The following is a 25842-nucleotide window of genomic DNA, read 5'->3' on the forward strand; positions in this document are numbered from 1 at the left end:
CCCTACCCAGGCCAGGACCTCTCCCAGCCCGTTTCTTTCTCTCTCCGTTCCCTCTCAGTTCACCCTTTCACCGGGGAACGCAGACGGGCGAGGCGTCCCCGCCGCTTGAGGAAGGGGCAGAACGAACCGGAGGGGAGGAGCGGCCGAAGCGGCCAGGCCTGCCCCGCATTTCACCGCCCCCTTGGGCGGTCGCGGCGGAGAGAGTAGCTGCGTCGGCGGCGTCTCTCGTAGCCTTCTCAAGATGGCCGCCTCTCCTCAGCGACCTGCGGAGGCGGCTGTTGTGGGATTGGCGATACTGAGGGAGCGCTGAGGAGCCGGACAGACAGCCGGCCCCGTGCGCCGATCCTGCGAGCTGCTGCGGCTGCGAACAAGCCCACCATGTGGCGGGGCTAGAGCCGGAGGCTCCCACCGCGAGCAATGATGTTAGCTGAGGTGAGAGGCCGGTGGCGATGAAGGGGGCGGGCGACTGGCTGGCTTTGTGGGGAAAAGCTGACGCCTGGCTCTGCGGAGCTGTAGCGGCGACCTGCCTCCCGGTTGGGGGCTTCTTTGGGACAGCGGCCGGCTGCCCTGCCCTGGGGGCTGTCTGCTCGGCCTCCCAACCTCTCAGGCGCCTTTGCCTGCTGCCTGGTGAAGAGCCTCACTAAATAAACCCCCTCTGGCTTGTCCCCCTTGTGGTTTTCTCTGTCTGCTGTGGACAGGGGCTTTCCCCGTCCCTCAGCGGGCAGACCCTGAGGTTTGTGTTTGTTTTGGCGAGGGCGTATTGGTTTCAGGATTATGCTTCTGTCCCTGTTAGGCCTTTTAATTGGAGGTTGCCTCCAGATGCAGCGCTGAATTTGGATTCTGTGTAGCTGAACCGCCTTTCCTCTTGGGATAATATGGTTTTCTTCTACCCACCCCACCCCCTTTACTTGAACGTTGAGGCAGCTTTGTGTAACCAGCGGAGAGACGAGCACTCCCGGTTCCAGCTCCCAATGCTTCATTGTGTGCCATTCAGCAGTTTCCTTATCAGCCTCAGTTTCTCTCATGTGACTGGGGAGCTTATTTAGAAAAGAAGGGAAACGATTGGTTGTTGTCAGTGGTGTGTTTCTTCTTCTTCAGAGTTCTGTTAGTGCAAAAAGATGTGGGAAACAAACTGGGATTTTTAGAGGAGGTGTGACTGAAGTCAGGCATTTGGTAGTTTCTCAGTCCATCGAAATGATCTTAGCAGCCATGGACAGAAGACTGGTCCATGTGCTTCTCACAGTGATGGGAAGTGAGCAGTGGGTCCCACAAGGATTGGTAATGTGACTGGTGCTATTTAATTTGTTCATAAATGATTTGGTATTGGGCTCGAGAAGCATAATAGCCAAGTTTGCAAACGATATCAAATTATCCAGGATGGTAAAAACTAAGGCAGATTATGAAGAGCTACAGAAGGATCCCTCTAAACTGAGTGAGTGGGCAACAAGTTCAATGACAAATGAAGTTCAATGTAGGAAGGCGTAGGTGATGCATGTTGGAACAAAGCAATCTTAATTTTAAGTATATGGTAATGAATCTGAACTGAGATTTGAAGGAGATTTGGAATTGTAGTGGAAAGCAGGATGAAAATTTCAACCCAGTGTGCAGCACTGATGAAAAGGCAAACTCCATGCTAGGAATTATTAGGGAAGGGATTGAAAATAAAACAGCCAGTATTGTAATGCCCTTGTATGAAGCCACAGTGCAACCTCATTTGGAATACTGTGTGCTATTCTAGTCACTGTTTAAAAAGGGATGCTTATTTATTCATTTACAAACTGTATAGTCCACCTTTCTGCCCTCATCAGGTCCACCAAGGCAGTTAGAGTAAAAACATACATAATAAAAACATGTATTAACAAAACAACGCCCACATCATTAATACCAAGCTAAAATACACATACAACAACATAACTACAACTTAAACATAGGAGGGAAGGAGGGATCACTGAGGGAATGCCAGACGAAACAGTAAAGACTTCACCTGCTGATGGAAGATGGCAACAAAAGAGGACAAGTGAGATCCAGAGTTTTGGTGTCAGTTTGGTGTAGTGGTTAAGCGCATGGGACTCTAACCTGGAGAGCGGGGTTTGATTCCCCACTCCTCCACTTGAAGCCAGCTGTGTGACCTTGGGCTAGTCACAGTTCTCTGGAGCTCTCTCAGCCCCACCCACCTCACAGGGTGTTTTGTTGTGGGGATAATAATGACATACTTTGTAAACCACTCTGAGTGGGCATTAAGTTATCCTGAAGGGCAGTATATAAATCAAATGTTGTTGTTATTAATGTCATGACCAAGAAGGCCCTATCCTGAGTTGCCACTCACATAATATCAGAAGGTGGGGTACCCAGAGCAAGACCTCAGATTTGTAAGGGAGTTGGCAGTCCTTCAAGTATGCTGGTCCTAAGCATTATAGGGTTTTAAAGGTCAATGCAAGCACATTGTATTACGCTAAGAAACAGATTGGGAGCCAATGTAGATGGGACAAGACTAGAATGATATGGTCTCTACAAGTACAAACATTTTTCAAGGGCTGTCTCATGTAGAGTGCATTCCAGTAATCTAATTTAGATGTAACCAGGGCATGCATAACAATGGCCAGATCTTTTCTGCCCCGGAAAGGCCACAAACTGGCTAACCAGTTGAATCTGTTAAAAGGCACTTCTGGCCACAGCTGCCATCTTCTTATCCAGTAGTAACCCTGGGTCCAAGATCACCCTCAGACTATGGACCTGTTCCTTCAAGGGGTGTGCAACCTCATCTAGATACCTAAAATCCCAGGTTAGGTCTTCTGCTCTCCAGTAGCATTTCTACCTTATTAGGATTAAGCTTCAGTGTATTAGCTTGCATCCACTCCAAAAACTGCCTCCATGTTTTTTTCTTTGCTGTCAGATCTTTGTTGTCTTGGATTACTGAAACATCTTACTTCTTGGTGTTGAATTAACTGCAGATACTGTTGCTGTTGTATAATACATGGTTACATTTCTGGTTTAATGTTCTCTGCCTCTCAATGCCTTTGCCTTGAAACTAATTGACCTATTTTATATTGAATGTATGGCATTGCCTTATATTGATCCTACCCATTAGTTGAGCTGTCCCATTACTGCCTCTGAGAAGCAGTCACTTTGAAGGGTCTCAGGTGGCGGTCTTGTCTCTGTCCTGCTACCATAAAAAAAAGTTGAAGTATAGATGCTAGGATACCAGGCATGCAGGGACCATACATACCTAATATGTGCTTTCCCTCTGATTTTATGGCCCTCCCCTTAAAAAGAGCAGAATTATAAATTGCTATTGTGGTAAAGGTCCACCTTGCACAAATAATTTTTGAATCAGGAAACTGTGTGTGACAGGCATATGATTAGGTCACTTCCTGTCAGCATGCGACAGGAGAATTTGGAAGGTTGTTTGCTTTTTCAGCAACAACACTAGTACAAAGAAAGTATTTTATGTAAAAAGGGATGTGAGCAGTGTATACAATGCTTTAGTATTTGAAATGTTTCACATTTAGTATCTTGATAATCCATACAAAGATCGTGTAAGGGAAGTCAGTGTTCCACTTATAAAACTATTTGCTTAAGACCATACCTACTGAGTTCGTGGCACATGCATGTTTGTTGCTGTATTGCAAAATACAGATTCTTCATGCTGCAAGCAGTTATTTATTTACTTATTTTATAGGTTGCCTTTCTTGCTGAGACTCAAGCCAGACTACTGAATATAAAATGATGCAGTCAGACACCATAAGACAATCAATGCAGAATACAGTGGGACTTTAAAAATCACTTCCTTGAGAGAAAGTTGTGGAGGAGGATAAGTTTGCAGCATTTGGTAGGTGTAATACTCACCTACATTCTCAAAATGTATATACTTTTTCTGAGAGACAGGACACTTGAATGAGATAAGGACGAATATATTCTTTTGTCCCTGATCTGCCATTGTAGTTTTGTTCAGATATGCACATTCCAGAATGAAAGGTGTCAGGCAGTACTAGAGGATTTCCACTTCTACAGTGAGCTACTGGCCAGTATTTGTGCACTACTAGTGCTTTAAACAAGGAAAGGCCTTAAAAGCAACAATGGCATATAGGCTACGTGACAGTCTTTGTTAACTTGGCTACTTTTAAAGGTTTTTCTAAATCGGTGTGATATAATTTGCAGAAAACCAGAAATATTTTTAGTATAAATCCTAGCTTAACAATTCAAACAGTCTTGTATCACAGTTTTACCATAGGATTTGTATGGAGGTAGTGATGTGTTTTTCACTATGAACTTCTTCCATCAGAAAGTTGTTGTTGTTGTAATAGTAAAAAAACAATGACAGAGCTGGAAAGAACCCCAATGAATTTTCCAACCAATTGCTTTAAGTGAAATATCGTGTACCCAAAGCAAAAGAAGCTTCTGCAACCTAAACTTTTAAGAAAAGACCTGCTGGTCAGACATATCAGTGGTCAATCTGTTGCAGTATCTGTTGCAATCTGCCCACAGTGCCATCCAGATGCTCCACATGGCCCACAAGAGGGCACAGAAGCCAAAGCAGCCTCCTGTTGCTGAACCCCAGATACTGTCATTCAGAGGTACACTGCCATTCTAAACATGGAAATCCCCTTTAGCCATCATGGCTAATAGTTATTGATGATGGTTCCTCCGGTAATTTGTCTAATCCTCTTAAAAACCATCTAAACTATTAGCTCTTACTACATCTTATGTTTCAAAAGTTCATTATATATTGTGTGGAGTGCTTCCTTTTCTTTGTCTTGAATCTTCTGACCTTCAGTTTCATTGGAGGTTCCCTATAATATTTTAGAAGGTGAAAAAGCACTTTCTCTCTGTGTTTCCTACTCCATGCATAGTCTTTTCTTTAATGTGAGCTACTTTTGAGAAACCAGAAACAACCTGAGCTACACCCCCCAGCGCAGGCAGGCATTTTACCAAGTTTTTCTTTGTCCTAGAAAGAGAACATGAATGAGGAAGCTGAAAGAGGACCAGAAATGAAGCTAGTCCACACAGCAAAAATCCTATGAAATAAAAGGTTTTTAAAAACCAGCGTAGAGTAGATCTTTTCACAGTATCATCATGGGTCTCCTTGGGTATGCATGAGCTACACTGCAGCAGGAAGTGAGTACTGGTAGGTAGCAATGCATCAGTGTGAAAAATCTTCCTGAATAACTCCACCATACACAACCTGAAGAATCTTAGCAATTAAGGTGCCTTCCTCACAACTTCAGAAAGGCTATTCCTTGACATAGGAACAGCCACTGAAAAAGCTCTAGATGCAGTAGTGACGGACCTATCAAACTCTGCAGGAGAGAATGAACAATAGTTGTTTATTAGTGGAGTCGCTGCATAAGTCAGTCCTGCAGAAGAGTCAATCCTGCAGGTATGTGGATCATAAGCAATGGAAGGCTTTAAAGGTAAACAAGGGCTGCTCCCACACATGTTGGATAATGCACTTTTAGTGCTCTTTAGTGATCATTTGGAACTGGGTTTTCATGTGTGAAACAAAAAATCCACTTCCAAAGGATTGCTAAAGTGCATTGAAAGTGCATTATTCAATGTGTGTGGAAACAGCCATTATGTTGAACTGAACATAGAAATATGTTCCATTCAGAGCAGAGTTCTCAACATTGCCAAAGTATGTGCAGAGCAGTCAGCCACTGCTGTGATTTGTGCTTGTTGAAGACTCTGGATTATCTTCAACAGAAGCCTCTGTTGTGAAGTATAATAGCCATTGCATGGATCATTGTAGCAAGGTTTACTGGATTCAAGAAGGAAGACAGCTTCCAAACTAGATGTAATTGATAGAAGGCACTTTTTGCTACCTCAGCCTGTTTTTCCAGTAAACAGGTTGGGTCTAAAACTGTCCTCAGGCTCTTAACAGAATTAGACAGGAACAAACTTACCATATCAAGGATGGGCAGTGAACCCCCTTGAAGGCTTCCACTTTGCTAATCAGCATCAACTCCATCCTGTCTGAACTAAGTGTCTGCCTGTTCTGCTTTAACTATGGCATTCAGACTCTGGACAGAGATGACTGCTTCTAGAGGCTTAGATTACAAAATGTTTAGCAGGGTGTTGTCTCCAAGATGCAATAACAACACTTTATTTAACTTACTAATATTTTCATGATGTACATTTTCTGAAATATTTAATCTGAACTGACTTCACAGATCTCTGATTATTGTGGCAAATAACTTTTTAGCTTTCTGGTTTAGAGAAATGTCTTTTCTTGTTCTGGATGTTGAAATGATACCAAGGTTACTTTTATTTTTTCAGTGAAAAGCAATGCTGTTGCTGCTGGACAAAGAAGGAACAACATTCTTGACAGAGAGTGGGCTACTATTTTTAGGTTGCTTTTAATAGAGGGAACTTTGAAAAAGCATTTTTATGCTCCAGTTATTCCCTTTGTGATTAGATACAATACTTTGCTATAATTCTTATCTTTTTATTATCTTTTTGAATATAGCATTCTTATAATTATTTTTGTTATATTCTGGTTTGAGAACAGTACTCTCAAGTGAGATATTTCTCAGGCATTATGCTTAAAATACAGTTCAACAATAAGATTACTTTTATTTTAAGAAGATAAAATAATGAGGGGAAAGATGCCACTGTAGTGCAGTGGTTAGAGTGCTTATGAAACATTGGGTGACTTTTTAAACATTTTAAAATAATAAATCTATAGAAGTACATCCAAACATTGCTAATAAAATATAAAAAATACAAGTTCCATTGGATAACGTGCAAGGTTTTTTTTACTATTCTATTACCTTTCTGTAGTCCCATAAATGTAGAACAAAAGCTGGAAATTGCACCAAATCCAGTTCATTTTTAGTGGGTGACCTCAGGCCAGTCATTCTCTCTAAATTTAACTGATCTCACAGGGTTTTGTGAGGTAAATGGAGGAGGGGGTGGGATAAGTTTGTACTGAACAATGTTCTAAAAGCGGTCAACTGAAATGTCTTCAAGTTGTATTTTAATGATTAAAATGGAAGAACACCAACAAGAGAGTGTGGGGAGCAAGTTCAATATTGCAGTTCATTCGTTCTGGTCAGGTCTAAGACTAGAGAACCTGTGGTGGCACTCTGTCAAAATTGCTTGCAAACATGGCCATTATAAGAAGTATAAATATTTGCCCATTCTATAAGAAGATGGGTTGGTAGACAAAATTGTAGTTTCAGTCACTGTGGTGGTACCTTTAGCCCCATGCTTTTTACTGGTCCAAGTCAACCTGGGATGATGCTGATTCAGCTGTGTGGGCTAGGCTTGCTAGGCTGACAAAAACAAATGTGACAGTTGTATCATGTCAAGCATGAGAAGGTATTATCAAGATCATTGAAATACTTGGAATGGATGAAATTTGATGTGTAGTTGTTATCCTCCATGAGCCCGCTTGCAGGGAGGGCGGAATATGATATAAATAAAAAAATAAAATAATAAAGTATGACTCATAATAGCATACTTCTTAAAACCTACTTATTAGTAATTAAAATAGCCACAGCATCCAAAGTCATATAATACTGTGAGTATTGCACTGTATTGTGCCACTCCAATATCTGCTTTGTTCAGCTTTGGGTTCTGTAGTCAGATCATCCCTTTTTGGCACCTCTTTAAATTTCTCTAATGGGATATGGTTCCTAGTAAAGAGCCACTGGTTTGTGTATCATTGAAACTATTGTTGCCAAAGTGCTGCTGTTTTTTACTTTTTAAACAGCTGGAGGTTTACATTTGAACAGAGCTGAAACATTACCTCTTATATAATAATCTACTTCCACAAAGCATTGTAGTGAAATCAGGATGGATTTGTTCTTGTCTAATTCAATCAAGTATAAAAATGGTTTGTTTACTTGTGCAACAAAAGAAAACTACAGTAAACAAACTAAAAGGTCCCCAGCCAGGAGAACTAAACACATTGATCAACAGGACATATTTGGACAACTGTCCTATGATATCATACAGAATAAATTCCCCAAGATGATATCCGTTTTCCTTCACAATAATCAGACTGCTTAACACAGAGGTAGGCTATTTCTTGAGTTTCTTCATGACAATCAGAGTTGAACTGCATAGAGCATAGTTAGACTATCTGTACCTGTTTTGGGAGCCCTGCCTCTGAAAAGGAGCTGAAAATAGCTGAGATACCTTGTTGTGCCTGGTTAAGGGCAGAGCTATTATCTTTTGATGTAGTTTTAATTACACTGGTGAATTTAAGTAGAGTATGCTTAGGATACTCTACTTTATCTCCACTAGAATTTGTGTGTGCAAAATGCATCTTTGCAGTCTAGACATCTCAACTCAGAGTTATAGGTATGCGAAAAGAATAAATCAAAGCTATTATCAATGCACAGTAACAACCACATCTTGTCAGAGCAAAGTTAAGTAGTTACAAAAGTGCTAATGACAAGAATCACTGTTTTACAGTTTGAGTGACTACTTTAATGGTAACATATTTCCCTGTATTAATATATAGGGAAATATGTTACCATTAAAGTAGTCACTCAAACTGTACTGTAGTCACCTGTACTTTGTTCTCAATTACCTTTTGAGATTGGTCCCCTGTGAGTTTATACACATACAAAGAATAGAATTTTATCAGAAAGTTTTAAACAGCACTTTCAATAAGAAATGGGTTATTTATACAGCACAGTAAAGTTATTTTATTGATTACATTGTTGTGTGGATATAATTAAATCTGTTCTGCTTTATCTAGTAATCGTCCTCTTTTTCCCATTTAGCTGAACAGTGAAATTTTCATGACACGTTTGGCTTGTATCCCTTGAGTCCTGCTGTATCCTGTACCTATGATGATACATCTCATAGTTTGAAATTATTTGCAGGCAAGGAAGATGTAAATGTTCAGAAAATGTTGAGGCAAGTCGCCATCTATTTTCCCCCCTGATTTTCAGGAAAAAATGGACAGTTTGAGGAAAAAATGAAATACATGCAGTACTTCTTATGTGGGTAAACTGCTTTAACAAAAATATATAGTTTATAGGGATATACAGTTGTATTATTCGGTATGTTTTTAAAATGTAAAAGCATAAATTAGTTATTGTTTGCAGGATTTTTTCCTCCAGCACTTCCAAAACTTTGTCTCTCATGAAAATTGAAATAAGGTTGTCAGGAAAACATAACATCAGGTGTTTTCTTCCAGGTCTTCATATCTTAGTCTATGTTACAAATTATGCTACAAATTACCAAATGTAGCATTACCTGTAGATAGTTATTGTGGAATCTCAAGTTAAGCTTTCTATATGTTTCTTACCTTCATTACCTTCATCATTGTGAACTGAAATGTCTGGGTAGATTTTGCTAGACTTTTGGAATTACTAAAGTTCATATCATTCCTAGTTGATTTCCTTGTATCCTTTGATTTCCTATGACTGTGTCTGTGGCTCCCAGTTTCATTATGAATACATTGCTGTTTGTGTTTTGTGAGTTGCCTCAAACTGCCTTGAAGAGGCAGGATATATATTTTCTAAACAAATATTAGTCGTCCTTCCAGATTCACAAACTGGGGAAAGTAGATTATACAGTCCTTTTTTCCCTCTCCTGAAATATTGGAATTTGAGAGCATCTAATGAAATTGATGGGCAGTTGTCTCAGGACAGAGAAAAGAAAGAACTTGACACACAGTCATCTTGTGGAACATGAGGGCAGCAAGCTCAGGTGGTTACTAGCTTAGATGGCTATAATATGTTGCATATAATTTAGCAGGACATCAGGAAAAAATTGAGAAAGTATGGACAAAAGCTTCCCCATTACTTTTATAAATATAAATGAGAGTGTTGTTGAAGGCTTTCACGGCCAGAGAACGATGGTTGTTGTGGATTTTCCGGGCTGTATAGCCATGGTCTTGGCATTGTAGTTCCTGACGTTTCACCAGCAGCTGTGACTGGCATCTTCAGAGGTGTAGCACCAAAAGACAGAGATCACTGAGACACAGAGATCTCTGTCTTTTGGTGCTACACCTCTGAAGATGCCAGTCACAGCTGCTGGCGAAACGTCAGGAGCTACAACGCCAAGACCACGGCTATACAGCCCGGAAAATCCACAACAACCATAAATCAGAGTGGTCTTTCCATTTTTTGCATGCAGCCTCAATAGCTTTCATCATAGTCTGCCTTTCATACTCTAGAATTAATGTTTTGCTAATAATAATGGATTCAATTTATTAATTTATTTTCATTCAAAATCATTCTAGAATGCTCAAAAGACTGGTTCTGCTTCTGTTAGCTAAAATATTCTGATAGTTTTAAGTACCTAGTTTTGTAGGTGCAAATTTTGTTGTTAATGAATTTTTTTAGTCTTCATTGAAATGTATGTGTGATGAAAGCTTGATCTTGTATGTTTTTGTGCTTGTTGCAGTATATCATGTGAGCTGAAAGTCTGTCTTACAAACACATGCTGAGTGTCTCTCACACAATTCTAGAAGTAATCTGTAGGATAGCTAATGGTATCTTGTTAGATTAGCTCCAGCAATTTCTATCTGAGAGTTTTTATTCAAATGTTCAGTTTCAAGCTGTTTACTAGAGATCATATTCAATTGGTTGTCCAGTTTCTGAAAAATTGCTATTAGGATGTGCTTGTACAGTATAATGCTGTGTTCTAGATGAGTGGTCTGTTACTACTGCAGTCTCCAGTATTGCTTTTTTGCTTGATGCAGCTCCCAACTATACTTTTGCCAAGAAGATAAATGAAAACCTTTGTCCTCCCAAATAGCCCATAATTGTCTGCTCCTGATCTCTAGTTAAGCCCCTTCTCTAGACTGTTCCCTTTCCCACAGGCAAACTTAAAATTTGTTTTCTGGATGGATATTGTGAGGGACAATACTTGGCATTTAATAGTCATATTGCTACAAAACAGAAGGGTTTTGTAGGCACCATTTCTGTCCCTTAGGCCTCACATCTGGTAAGTTGCATGGTCCTACTTTTGTGTTCTCAGCAAGCGTTCTTGCAGTGTTGGTTTTGTGCTTTATGCTGTCTGCCTGTGATGACATCACTGTTTCTAAAACAGTGTGTTATTAAGGTAAAGCAATATTGATGTCACACAGTGAACACTAATAGACAATATAAACTGGGGCTAGCATTTTAAGAGAAGGTCGGTGTAATTTGGAGCATTATAATGCTTAATAATACCTATTGCTGTTCACTCTAAATTAAGTTCTCATTAAAATTTATTAAACTTCTTAGCTTGTTGGCATAAACTGTCTTTATTCTAAAGAAAAGCAGTTTGAAATTTCAACTTCTTTAATTTAGCATTTGGGTCATAAGCAGAATTAGATCATTGTTGGAAAGCAGCCACATGGAAATTGTATAAGCCTTTATCATCCTGAGTTCACCTTTATATAGACATCTTGTCAAATTTTCTTGCAAAGAACACTTAGCCTAAGTACACTTAAGAATTTCTTTGTATGTTTCTTTGCATGTTACAGCAGCAGTGTGGTTGCTTCTGAAAACACTTTTGCTGTAATGTATGGAAGGAGGTTACTGTGTAATGTGTCCGGGCTAATGCCAGTGGCCAGAAGAGCTCACATCCAACTATGGTGTGTGTGTCAAGTGCACTAAGGGGACTAACTCTACAGCCCATGGTGATATATGAAGCGCTGTCTGTGTGCCAATTAGGGCCAATTATTTGCTACCACATCTAAAACTGGGCCCAGATTAGAAAATGTCTCCCAGGTTCCATGCATATTTTCTTGAAATAATTGCTGTTTCCAAGCAGATGTATTTAAGATAGCAATGCTAGGCTCACACTGATGGACTAAAAATGAAATTCTAAACAAGTTTACTCAGAAGTTTCACTGAGTTCAAAGGAACAAGCGTCTACCTTGAAAAATCCTTATAATGCTACTGTGATGCTCATCGACTCATTGCTTGCTCATGGAGTAGGTGCAGTTTAAGGTTCTTTTCTTACAGAAAGCTACAATAGCACTGCAGATGGTCTGCTAATTTTAAAAATCTCATATTTTTGCATTCAAGAATATACACATAATCATTGCTTTTAAAATTAATTTCAGTATTTATGCCTTATACTTAAAACCACAGTTAAACTCAGTATCTTTTCAATTCCAGTAAAAATGTGTGGTGTAAAAATGTGTGGTGGTGTTGCACATCAGCAGAAAGCCAGCTGTTGCAGTAAACCTTCTTATGTATCTTCCCATTCAGCATATCAAAATGCTTATATTAAAATCTAGGAATATAGGAGAGGGGCAGTGATGGTCTTGCTAGTATAGAACAAGAAGACTTAGTCTTACTATGTTTTTTAGTGTTGAAAATTCTGATCTAAATGATCAGCTTACTTTTTAGAATATATGGTATAGGAAGTAATATTCCTTTTACTTTTTATCTTTGACAGTCCTTTCTCTTTTGCTGGATCCTGATCTTTCCTACTTGGGAAGCTTTACAGATGAAATATATAGAGATTAAAATGATAGTGCTTCACCACTTGGTTTGGCTGTGGGAGTGTTTCTATGGGCTCATTTGTGTCCTTCTCTTTTTTTGCACAGGATTCTCTTCTCCAGTTCTGGGGTTTTGCTAAACTAGTTAAGCAACTCCTGAATTGCAAACTTGCTTTGCCCTTCAAATCATTGTGTCAAATTGTGGCTTGGAGGCAGGGCACATCACAGGAATTCATGAGGGTAAGATGGATCTTATGAACTAAGAGAGGTCATATACCAACTTTAGCAACTGCAGAGGATTTTTTTTTAAAGTCCACTAGTTACAGAGTAGATTATGCAATATATTTCTTTTAAGTAGGAAGGCAACCTATTGATTTTCACTGGTTTGTTTTCTGTGACCTTAGAGGCTGAAATGAAAGTTTACCAGCTGAATTTTCTAATAACTATCAACTCTTATGATGGTTATCATTGTAATTATAGTCAGTTTTTGCTAGTTAATTTTCAGTGTTGGACCACTTATTCCATTTTAAAGGGCAAATGCATGTGCAGTGTCCTATATCTAATGCTGAACCTGGCCCCTCTAGGGATCAATTGACCCAGAGAAGCCAGGTTCGGAGAGGAGACTCCAGAGAAATGTGAACCTGCCCAGCCTGTGGAAGGGAATTTAAATCCCCTCAAAAGATAGCATTTTTCCCTTGCAAAGACAATATACTGAAGTACCTCCTTTGGGGTAGCTGTGATGTGAGCAGAGAAGAAGAACAGGTATGTACCCTGGAGAATGCTTAGATCAGCTGATAATCATCTACTGGTGGTCTCTAGCCTCCAGGAGGCTCAACTGGCCTTGACCAGAGCCAGGGCTTTTTTGGTCCTGGCTCCAACCTTGTGGAACTCTCTGTCTGCAGTTATTCATGCCCACCAAGATCTTTTATCCTTTCAGCGGGCCTTTAAGACAGTGATGTTCTGCCAGACATATGGCTGATCTTGGATCCATCTAGTGAGTCTCCCTACCCGTCTCCTGTCAGTGGGGGGCCTGTATAGTCATCTTGCCCACCCCCCACATGAATTATAATCTGATCAAGATGGTCATCTTCCCTCTTCTCTCCCCTCCAGTGTTGCATTGGCAGGGGTGGATGTTATGGGCCACTATCTTAAGAACTGTGTTTTACTGTATTTATTGTTATTGTATATGAATTGAGATGATGATGTAATTTTACTCTGGTTTTAAATGTATTTTATATCCTATTGTAACCTGCCCTGAGCCTGCTTGCGGGGAGGGTGGGCTATAAAATTGAATAAACAAACAAATAAATAAAGGTAGACAGATGCATGCGAGAGAGAGAGAGAGAGAGAGAGAGAGAGAGAGATCTGTAGCCACAGCTACGTATGCTGCTGGGTGTATGAGGAGGATGAGGGAAGAGCTGGAGTTGCTACTCCATGAGCAAGCAGGCAGAGGTGTTAGCACTACAGGTGTGTGGTGCGGTAGAGGATTGGGGGAGCTGCAGCTACCTTCCTGGCCCTTCCGCTACATAAACTAGGCAGCCATTGATGGTGACTCTGCTGGTGGTCAGGTTGGCCAGCAAGTGGTCAGTCCTGTTGGGGTGGGTTTGGGGGAGACTAAAGATTCTTCCCTATGTGTCTCACATGTCCCCACTTATTGTAATTGATTTACAAAAGGAGCAAGACAGTTTCCTTCAGATATTTCCTTGAATTAGAATAATCTAAAATGAGCAAATAAACTAGTCATCCATCAAGATTTATTCAAAATATTTATAACTTTTGAATAATCCATGCTGGGTGATAGATTTTGGTATTTCTAGCAATGTGTCTTAGGTATGTTTGTTATTTATAATTACAGTAATTGTTAAGTGTATTATAACTGTTAACTGTATTATTAATTATTGTGTTTTTAAGTATTTTGTCAACAGAACATGCATTTTTTAAAATTATAGTTAATAACTTTCCTTAGCATATAAATTATTTTGGGTTTTGTCAGTTCACTGACACCCTTTCCCCCCTTTAATTTGGACATAAAGACAAACTATGACTAGTCAAAGCTAAGAAGTAGATGATGGAGCCTGCATGTATGGAGGGAGCAAGGACCATGCAGGCTTAGTGTATGTGTGTGTGTATGTGCATGTGCGCTTCCAATCACTATGCTAGGGTTTGATATTGCATCTGAAGGGAGCCTACATCAGTTACATATGACGGTTGTTTGTCAGTTTCTCCTTTCTATGATGGGTAGAGTTGCTTCAATCTAACACTGGCAGAAGGACTCTTTTTCATTTTCATTCAACTCTGTGTTAACAGTTTTAGTCAGGAGACTGGCAGCCAGCAACCTTTTCAGTTTCCCACTTTTACTAGTAAAAGAGTAGAAGAAAAAGGGAGCCATACTTCCTCCCTCTGCTTTCCTTGCCATGAAGGAAAAACCAACATCTAGCCCTCCATTTCTGTGAGCTTTTACGCACGACGCAAGGAAAGGCCAGCAGCTGGTGATTTTAAGCAGGAAGATCTGGGCTGCTGCAAAGCTGATTAAGGTGAGAAGGATTTCCCCCTCACTGTGGAAAGGCACAGGGAAACATGGCATAATAGTGGGACTCAATAATTTATTGGCTTTGTCACTAAAGCAGCACTGTGCTGGTTCACAATGGAAGGCTCTCCTGCTTGCATGCTTTGCTGGCAGTATGGAATTGTGTGCATTTGCTGAAATGCACCTTCTTTGGGGTCCATTGCTGTACGTGTTTTCATGTGCTTAAGGAGAAACTCATTGGATCAATGAAGTTTGGGACAATGCGGATTTTCTTTAAGCTTAAATAGAGCCTTGTTTCCTCCCTCCTCCCTTGAAAAGAATGGTGTGGACCACCACTAAGCCTGGACCACTCTACACAACAGGTACACTTCTTGGACACCACTGTACAACTACATAATGGACGAATAAATACCACCTTATACCGGAAACCAACAGACCGATACTCATATCTACATGCCTTCAGCTACCACCCTAAACATACCACTCGGTCTATTGTCTACAGCCAAGCCTTACATTACAACCGTATCTGCTCCAATGCTCTCAACCGAGACTCACACTTAAGAGATTTACAACAAGCATTTTTGAGACTACAGTACCCACCAAATGAAGTGAAGAAACAAATCAACAGGGCCAGACTAGTACCCAGAAACAGTCTGCTCCAGGACAAACCTAAAGGAACTAACAACAGAACACCACTGGTTGTCACCTATAGCTCCCAGCTCAAACCCATCCAACGTATCATCAGTGAGCTGCAACCCATCCTGGAAAATGATACCTCTCTCTCAGAAGCCCTGGGTGGAAGACCTTTCCTCGCCTACAGACAGCCCCCCAACCAACTTCTCACTTACAATCATGAATCGGCCAGGAGAGTCACCAGCACAGGTACCAGGCCCTGCAACAGACCCAGATGCCAGCTCTGCCCCTATATCTACCCAGGGAATACAATTACAGGACCCAATGGCATCAACTACACTGTCTCTGGCTCTTACAGCTGCTCATCCTCCAATCTGATATATGTCCTCATGTGCCAACAATGTCCATCTGCTCTGTACATTGGACAAATCAGCCAACCTCTACGCAAAAGAATAAATGGACACAAATCTGACATTAGAAATGCCAACGTCCAAAAACCAGTGGGAGAACACTTCAATCTACCAGGACATTCCATCAAAGACTTAAAGGTCGCTGTGGTTCAACAGAAACCTTTCAAAAACAAAATCCAACGGGAGGCTGCTGAATTGGAATTCATATGCAAATTTGACTCTGTCAAGCTGGGACTGAATAGAGACTATGAATGGTTATCACATTATCACAGGTAACAGATTTCCTTTACAGCAGCGTGGTCTGGGGGAGCCCAGTGGCGCCTGGTATGGGCTTTTGGGGACCACAGTTCTCTTTGTCAGATGCATCTGGCAGGGAGAGCTGTGGTTATCGAAGGCTTATACTACATAGGAATTGGATGCTTATACTGCTGCAAACTAACACGGCAAACTGACTCCACACCAAAAGGAGATGTTTACATTTACTAGCAAAGGAATGTTTTGGTTGCCTCCCCGCTAATTGCATCTTGTCCCCTTCTGATATATGTCCCCTTCTCTTCCCTCTCCCTCCTCCTCTTCTGTATTTGACCAGTTTGTATCATGCATCTGACGAAGAGAACTTGATTCTCGAAAGCTTATGCTACAATAAAATTGGTAAGTCTTAAAGGTGCTACTGGACTCTTTTTGATTTTGCTACTACAGACTAACACGGCTAACTCCTCTGGATCTTTGCTACAAATGAGTTGCAGATGGCCCTCAGCTCTGTTGGGCTTCCAGCAAATTTCAGGGAGGCTGTGGAAACTGTGAACACATGCCTTGATGCAGTTTTTGAATGGATGAGGGCTATAACTTAAACCCAACAAAATGAAGGTGCTGGTAGTGGGGGTGGGGTCTGATCTCCTGTTCCAGATGGGGTTGCTCTTCCCCTAGAGGAGCAGGTCAGGGGCGCTCCTGGACCCAGGCCTCCTATTGAATAAAAAGGTAGCAGTAGTGGCCAGGGTGCCTTTAACCAGCAATTAACTTCTCTCCCGTTTCTTAACTTTGTACCCCAGAGAAACTTCTTAAAATGTGTGATGGTTATGTAGCCCCAACTGGAATGCATTTTTCCACATAAACATTTACCATCATTGCAGTTGTGGCTTCGCTCAAAATTCATCTGTTATTCTGTCCCTTGGGTAAAACTTTTTTTCATAAGTTTTAATAATTGTTTTTCATAAACTATCATGTTTAGTGCTTATGACACTGTATCTACAAACTCTCCTTTCATTTGGAAATTCTCATCCTAAAGGAAAAGCTGTGCTATGCTTGATTCTACTGCAGTAATATCCTTTTTCCTGTCCCCTTTTTAAAAATATAGGGTAGAAATGTATTCATCTGCAAACAACGAGGACTTTAAAAGTAATCTTTGTAGTGTAAGTTTGCTGATTATCCACCTTCTGATTAGGTCTAGATTAGGTTCAGGTTAGAATTTTTTTTTGTTGATAGATCTCTGTCACATCAACATGGTCTGAGAGGCATTTGCAATTGGAGGAAATTTGGGCAACTACTCATTGATGTCCAATAATAACATTCTAATAATAATAGCATTCAATGTATATACTGCCCTTCAGGACAACTTAACACCCACTCACAGCACTTTACAAAGTATGCTATTATTATCCCCACAACAAAACACCCCGTGGGGTAGGTAGGGCTGAGAGAGCTCCTAGAAGCTGTGACTGATCCAAGGTCACCTACGTAGCTGGCTTCACTTTCTCAAGTTTACTGTACTTTAGAGGAATGTCTGATTTCCATTCCTGAAGCCTTGGGGTGAGGGAGGAAGGAGTTCTGATTCTGGAACTAGTATTTCCCACCTATTTATTTATGTATTTTTCAGTTATACCCTGTTTTTCTTTCCCATGGGGATCCAAAGCGGCTTACATAATTTTCCTTTCTTTAGGCTTTTGAAATTTTTGAGACTACAGTACCCACCAAATGAAGTGAAGAAACAAATCAACAGGGCCAGACTAGTACCCAGAAACAGTCTGCTCCAGGACAAACCTAAAGGAACTAACAACAGAACACCACTGGTTGTCACCTATAGCTCCCAGCTCAAACCCATCCAACGTATCATCAGTGAGCTGCAACCCATCCTGGAAAATGATACCTCTCTCTCAGAAGCCCTGGGTGGAAGACCTTTCCTCGCCTACAGACAGCCCCCCAACCAACTTCTCACTTACAATCATGAATCGGCCAGGAGAGTCACCAGCACAGGTACCAGGCCCTGCAACAGACCCAGATGCCAGCTCTGCCCCTATATCTACCCAGGGAATACAATTACAGGACCCAATGGCATCAACTACACTGTCTCTGGCTCTTACAGCTGCTCATCCTCCAATCTGATATATGTCCTCATGTGCCAACAATGTCCATCTGCTCTGTACATTGGACAAATCAGCCAACCTCTACGCAAAAGAATAAATGGACACAAATCTGACATTAGAAATGCCAACGTCCAAAAACCAGTGGGAGAACACTTCAATCTACCAGGACATTCCATCAAAGACTTAAAGGTCGCTGTGGTTCAACAGAAACCTTTCAAAAACAAAATCCAACGGGAGGCTGCTGAATTGGAATTCATATGCAAATTTGACTCTGTCAAGCTGGGACTGAATAGAGACTATGAATGGTTATCACATTATCACAGGTAACAGATTTCCTTTACAGCAGCGTGGTCTGGGGGAGCCCAGTGGCGCCTGGTATGGGCTTTTGGGGACCACAGTTCTCTTTGTCAGATGCATCTGGCAGGGAGAGCTGTGGTTATCGAAGGCTTATACTACATAGGAATTGGATGCTTATACTGCTGCAAACTAACACGGCAAACTGACTCCACACCAAAAGGAGATGTTTACATTTACTAGCAAAGGAATGTTTTGGTTGCCTCCCCGCTAATTGCATCTTGTCCCCTTCTGATATATGTCCCCTTCTCTTCCCTCTCCCTCCTCCTCTTCTGTATTTGACCAGTTTGTATCATGCATCTGACGAAGAGAACTTGATTCTCGAAAGCTTATGCTACAATAAAATTGGTAAGTCTTAAAGGTGCTACTGGACTCTTTTTGATTTTGCTACTACAGACTAACACGGCTAACTCCTCTGGATCTTTGCTACAAATGAGTTGCAGATGGCCCTCAGCTCTGTTGGGCTTCCAGCAAATTTCAGGGAGGCTGTGGAAACTGTGAACACATGCCTTGATGCAGTTTTTGAATGGATGAGGGCTATAACTTAAACCCAACAAAATGAAGGTGCTGGTAGTGGGGGTGGGGTCTGATCTCCTGTTCCAGATGGGGTTGCTCTTCCCCTAGAGGAGCAGGTCAGGGGCGCTCCTGGACCCAGGCCTCCTATTGAATAAAAAGGTAGCAGTAGTGGCCAGGGTGCCTTTAACCAGCAATTAACTTCTCTCCCGTTTCTTAACTTTGTACCCCAGAGAAACTTCTTAAAATGTGTGATGGTTATGTAGCCCCAACTGGAATGCATTTTTCCACATAAACATTTACCATCATTGCAGTTGTGGCTTCGCTCAAAATTCATCTGTTATTCTGTCCCTTGGGTAAAACTTTTTTTCATAAGTTTTAATAATTGTTTTTCATAAACTATCATGTTTAGTGCTTATGACACTGTATCTACAAACTCTCCTTTCATTTGGAAATTCTCATCCTAAAGGAAAAGCTGTGCTATGCTTGATTCTACTGCAGTAATATCCTTTTTCCTGTCCCCTTTTTAAAAATATAGGGTAGAAATGTATTCATCTGCAAACAACGAGGACTTTAAAAGTAATCTTTGTAGTGTAAGTTTGCTGATTATCCACCTTCTGATTAGGTCTAGATTAGGTTCAGGTTAGAATTTTTTTTTGTTGATAGATCTCTGTCACATCAACATGGTCTGAGAGGCATTTGCAATTGGAGGAAATTTGGGCAACTACTCATTGATGTCCAATAATAACATTCTAATAATAATAGCATTCAATGTATATACTGCCCTTCAGGACAACTTAACACCCACTCACAGCACTTTACAAAGTATGCTATTATTATCCCCACAACAAAACACCCCGTGGGGTAGGTAGGGCTGAGAGAGCTCCTAGAAGCTGTGACTGATCCAAGGTCACCTACGTAGCTGGCTTCAAGTGGAGGAGTGGGGAATTAAACCCAGTTCTCCAGATTAGTCCCGCGCTCTTAACCGCTACACCAAACTGGCTCCCAGAGAAGCTGTCCATTGAATTTGAGTGGTGGTTGTCTGTATCTTTCTGAACTGATCTATAGGCAAAGAGGAAACGCTTGGGGGAGTATTAAAGACTTCTAGCTCCCGATAATGTACACTGTCTGCCTGTGTACATGCTTGGAGGAAGGGGGGGGGGTCTGTTGAGTAATCCTCTGCACATGGAAATTATATCTATGGTGCAAGTGAATTGTGCCTATACTAATGCAATAATGTCGCCCAAGTTAACTTGAAGAAGCATAGCCAAGACTATTAAGGATGTTGTAATAGCTCCTTGCTACTGTAATTACTTTAAATATTTAAGCAATGGTTAACCTGCTGTTGGCTTCTTGTACACTTTCATAAATGATAACGTTTAAGGGCCGTTTCTTTCTTCAGTGGAAAATGGGTCATATTGAGTTCGTTCTGTTGCATAAGTTATCTGAAGGATTCAGGGGAAGGAAACAGTGGCGCAAGAAAACACTGTGCAATTAACCATGAATATAAATATTAAAACAAGCACTATAAGCATGTTCAAGAGTATATTTGCTATTAAGCAAAGTGAAGACTTAGGTAATAATTGTAGAGCATGCTTCTTTAGAAAATATATTCACTGAGGTGAAGCACTTCAGTTTTATTGATTTTATGTCAATGGCAGATATCTTAAAGGGTGGGATGGATCCTACCTCTATTCTTCCTCTTCCCTGATCAGAGTTTAAAGTCTTCCAATTTATGTGGCGAAGGAGCTACGTTGGAGAAGGACTACAAAGTGGAGGAAGGCTCCTTGCAGGATGATTGGATCCATCCCAGTGTTTCTGTTGAAATCAGTGGGACTAACTGTGGCTGGATCATACTCTGATATGCTTTCAATACTAAGCTTTTTCTAGAAACTCAAAATGGAAGTAATAAGCTACACCTGAATGATCTTTATCTCTTGGCTTAAATTCACACTGGAAATGAATTACACTCCTAGTCTCGTATTCTCTGTGATGGTCCAACACCAGGCCTATATGCATACTTTTTATACATGCATGTGCATGCGCTCGAGTGTATGCACATGCATGCACATACACTATATACGCTTTAACGCCCACAGACTTTCATTTTTGTTCTTTATGTTCCTATGTGATTTACAGTCATCTGACAAGAACTGGGATGGCAGGGCCAAAAGATGCTGTTGCATTTATGCTGTTCACTCACCCCAGCATTCAGGCTAACTTTTAGACTACCAGAAATTTCCCTGGCATGTAAGACATACTAAAAGTTACAAATTAGGGGAATCATAGGGAGCAGCTTGAGTTGCACTGTTCCTTGAATGTTCCTTCCTTGCCAGGAGAAGGCTTTCTTGTTATCCTTATAGTTTACTGAGTGAATTATACAAAGAAACCTTGGAGAGAAGTGGTTGGTTAGGTTATATTAGAAGGGCAGGATTATCACCTCTTGCCACTTTATTATTTTCATAATAAAAGCATCTGAAGAATATTTTCCTTGGAATAAGCCCTATTGAAAAAACTGGGACTTTCTTCTTAGTATACCTGCTTGGGATTGCTAATCTTCACTTTCTCAAGTTTACTGTACTTTAGAGGAATGTCTGATTTCCATTCCTGAAGCCTTGGGGTGAGGGAGGAAGGAGTTCTGATTCTGGAACTAGTATTTCCCACCTATTTATTTATGTATTTTTCAGTTATACCCTGTTTTTCTTTCCCATGGGGATCCAAAGCGGCTTACATAATTTTCCTTTCTTTAGGCTTTTGAAATTTACAGGAAAATAATTGCAATCCTTATGTGTATACTGATGGCCTGTTTTACTTCCTTGCTAGCATAATTAAGCTTTTTTGGCTTCTCCATGTGCTTTGCATGAAATTATATTTATAGTACTTGCTCTATTTTTGGTGTTCTCTACAGGAGGCTCCTCACTTAGCTGTGAGTGATCAGTCTTGCAGAGAAAACTGCTTGCTCTGACTCACTCTTGTATAGCGCCAAATAAGTTTCCAGGTATTTGGAGCAATACTTGAAGCTGTTCAGGGGAAGCCAGAGAACTGGAATCTTTGATCTCTCAATATACAATTGTTTCTGTGAATGCTGGATAAGAATAGGAATTATCTGGAAAGGTTTGTACAGAGGTTTCAGTTGTGTATGTTCTTCTATTTCTTGTGAAGGTGGTTCTTCATCTAATTCGATCTAGTAGTTTTGATCAGAACTTGGCATAGTGGTGCTAGGATAAGACAAGGCCTCTCCGGGTAGAAATAAACAGATTTTCTGGCTGACTTTAACTGCCTAGTGGGATGTGAGCAGCTTTAATCTTTACCAGTCAATGTCACTGGCTTAATCAGTAATCTTTTATAGTCGATTGCTATCTCTTTGACTTATTCCTGTCTTTTCTTAAAATGTATCATCTGTCATGTGCATACAGTTCAGCCCTAAGGATTAATGTATGTTTGGGGTAAGAGGTATTATAGGTTTTTCTGCAAAAATTGTCCTGGCAAATCTATTATTTATTTTAAAATAAGGCTAAGAATTCACGTTGACATGCTAGCACAGGTTTATCAGTCTTCTAACTCTTAGCAGTGTAACCTAGAGATGTGTACATGATGCATCAGCAGAAGTCATGTACTTTAACTTTTTTTCTTCATTCTCCAACAAGCTGTAGGCAGCTCTGATCCCCACTGATCATAAATGTGGGTCTGCTTTAAAGGGTTAGCAACAGCTTCAGCTCCTTAGGGAGTAGCAGCACTGATAAACTGTGTGTTCACAGTCTGAGAAGACTGAGAAGCAATGCTATGTTCTTGAACTCAGAATATTTGGGGTTGCTGGCACTCACTGAGGGTAGGCCCAGAAGGAGCACAGTTGAAGACATCTGTGTTCCACGTCCACAAGAGTCCTGAGTTGTGCTCCATCCTGATTAGACTTCTACTTTTGGAGTAGAGCAAGGAAAAAGCTGCCATGCCAAGCAAAATGGTTCAGCATGATGGCTGAGGATTGCCTACCCCTGTTCTAACTGGAAACTGGAGTCACTTAAAATTACAGACGGGATAAGGAACAGTATAGCCTTACCCTCATTGGTATTTTCTTGACCACCCTTGTGTTTCATGGTAGATCATTGCCTGTGTGAAATCTGGTTTCTGATGGTCTGTTCCTCAAATTTCTGTCGATATGGCCCTTTCTTATAACATATCCAACCTTTTGTTCATATAGCTTAGTCTTGAATACTCTGGCTAAGGCTTTATAGGGTAGTAAAAGAACCTGAGATTCTTTATGTGGAGATGCCAGAGACTGAACTGCATGTAAAACATGTGCTCTCGTACTATTGAGCCACTGCTCCGTCCCTCACAGTGGGCACTTGAGGAATTTGTTCCTGCCTAAATACGATTTCTTTAATGAAAAAGTGTCTTTATGATAGCATTCTGTACGATTAGCAGCCCCTTTTAAAAGTGTGGCAGAAGTTCTCTTTTTGTAACTGTAAAGCTACTATAGAAGGATGCAATTTTGACAATCATGTAGCTGCTTTTCACAGTAGTTTATTCTTTAACTTTCTATTTGAAATTTTGCTGAGATTTTTTTCTCTTGCATATTTAAGCACATATTTGTAATTATATTTCAGGATTGTCTTTATTTCTCAAATTAAGATTGTTTTTATTTTTCCTTTAAAACACAGTCATGTATAAGGTCCACAAAATTTACCAACATAATTCTAGCAGAGGCATTGTGCATAAAAATATCTTAAAAGCCAAACTGAGTTTGTAAAACAAACTTACCATAGAATATGATACTGGTGCTGAATCAATCTGAGGACAAGGCGTACACGTTGAGCACCATGTGGTGTACCACATGGTGAGGAACAAGCAAGTGCAGACAGGTACAGATACCTTCCCTGCCCACAAAAGCTCTCCCTTGCTTTCTGTCTCCATCCCTGCTACTCATGCAGTGCTCATCACCATTGCTCCTCCTCCCACACCTGTTAAAGATAAATATTCTTGGGAAACATGTACCACAAGTACATGAATGAAGAACAGGAAGCCTTAGTGAGAAGGCATGGAGTGTAGAGTGAGGAGGCAGGGGGTGCAGAGAGAGAAGGCAACAGGAATTTTGCAGGTGGGGGGCATCCATGCTGCAAATGTGTGTGGAACATTGGAGTGTGATTGTTCACTAATTACATCAAAAATATAATAGTGATTCTGTAGGGGCTTTTACCCAGTGCAAGTTCAGAGAGACAATCCACCTGAGGGTCCTGATTAGAAATGGGCACGAACTGAAAAAAACGAACTGTGCAGTTCGTGGTTCGTCACATTTCACAAACCACAAACTTTCACGAACCTGTTCATGAACTGGTTCGTTTAGTTCATGAAAATGTCACATGCAGGTCAGCAAATCATCACTTACGGGCCAGCAGAAGGCAACTTCCGAGTCAGTAGAAGGTCTGCAGGAAGTCCATCCCCTGTTGCCTAGGAAACTGATTGATTGGTGCCAGGCTGTCTGCAGTGACAAACCAAAAAATGAACCAAACGAACCAGCCTAAAGTTTTTGGCGGTTCATCTGAAATGGGCTCTGACGAACCGCTGGTTCATGAACCATGAATCGGCCCGGTTTGTCACAAACTTTGGTTCGTATTTCGTTTCATGCCCATCTCTAGTCCTGATCCACTGGTTGACATCAAGGATAATTAGAAACCTTTCTATGACGCTAGTGATTTTTCACTATGAAACTGGTACAGTAAAATGTACAGTCATTCTCTGTTGATGCACAAAGAAGTAAAGGCATATTTCAAAGACATGATTTCTCTTTGCATCTCCTGATCAGACTGTTATAAGCCTCTTAAAAGCCCACCTGAGATGGTGGAAAACATTTAAATGGTTACTTTGCCTATTTTGCCTTCTTAGTGGGAATAAAACAGCAGCAAGTTCTCTGCTAAATGTCTGGGTAATACCTTTTCTAGAAAAGAATGGTAAAAGAATTTTCAAAAGTTTTGGATGAGGTCACCTTTTAGAATCTAAATAGTTTGATAGAAACTGATTGGCACTTCTTTTTTTCCTTAGACAGGGATTTGAGAAAACAATGAATGGGGTAATCTCCTTCAGATAAGCAATTTTGCTCCTAACAGCTACGAGAAATGAGTATACCTATTTACACATGATTTTATCTTCTTTAATGACTTCTTTCTCATTATAGCTGGACTAAATAGCCTTGGGAATGTAAGCCAGCCACATAACTTTCTTTTTAAACCTCTGACCCTAATTGACTACAGCAGGAAGTGAGATGGGATGGGCTAGTCACAGGTACATAGAGTTTCTGACAGACCCTTATTTCTGCTAGCACAGGTTCAACAACAGGATGGGAAGGCTAGGAAAGTAAATCTGTTACCTCTTCATGTATGAATATGCAGGCAGTGACACAAGGATAAGGATTTATCGTTTCTTCTCAGAGCCAGGAGGGTATAGTGGTTAAAGTACCAGACTAGGCATGAGGAGCCCAGAGTACAATGCCCCACTCAGCTATGAAGTGGTTAGTCACTCAGAGAGCCAAGCTAGAAGTGACGCCTGACACGAGAAGGGCACGTGTCAGTTTTCCAAAAGGTTTGACGGGAAGTGTAGGCGTCCCATCGGTGCATCAATTCATGTGCCCTGTAAAGCTCCATCAATTCCCAGTTT

The 25842-nt window shown here is 40.8% G+C and overlaps 1 protein-coding gene across 5 annotated transcripts in view; it reads left to right on the forward strand.

The window, feature by feature from the left end:
* The first annotated feature begins 223 nt into the window (after positions 1–223).
* Positions 224–25842, forward strand: part of SNX13 (sorting nexin 13) — a 96829-nt gene continuing 71210 nt past the window's right edge. For 4 of the 5 annotated variants that reach the window (XM_054990863.1, XM_054990867.1, XM_054990866.1 and 1 more), the window contains exon 1: positions 224–432. In XM_054990863.1, coding sequence (XP_054846838.1) covers positions 418–432 — 15 coding nt within the window. In that variant the 5' untranslated portion in view covers positions 224–417. Of the gene's footprint in view, positions 433–3798; positions 3830–25842 lie in introns of those variants that run through there. The other variant, XM_054990869.1, reaches the window with a different exon arrangement.

This window comes from Eublepharis macularius, chromosome 11 (assembly GCF_028583425.1).
Source record: "Eublepharis macularius isolate TG4126 chromosome 11, MPM_Emac_v1.0, whole genome shotgun sequence".
NCBI lineage: Eukaryota > Metazoa > Chordata > Lepidosauria > Squamata > Eublepharidae > Eublepharis > Eublepharis macularius.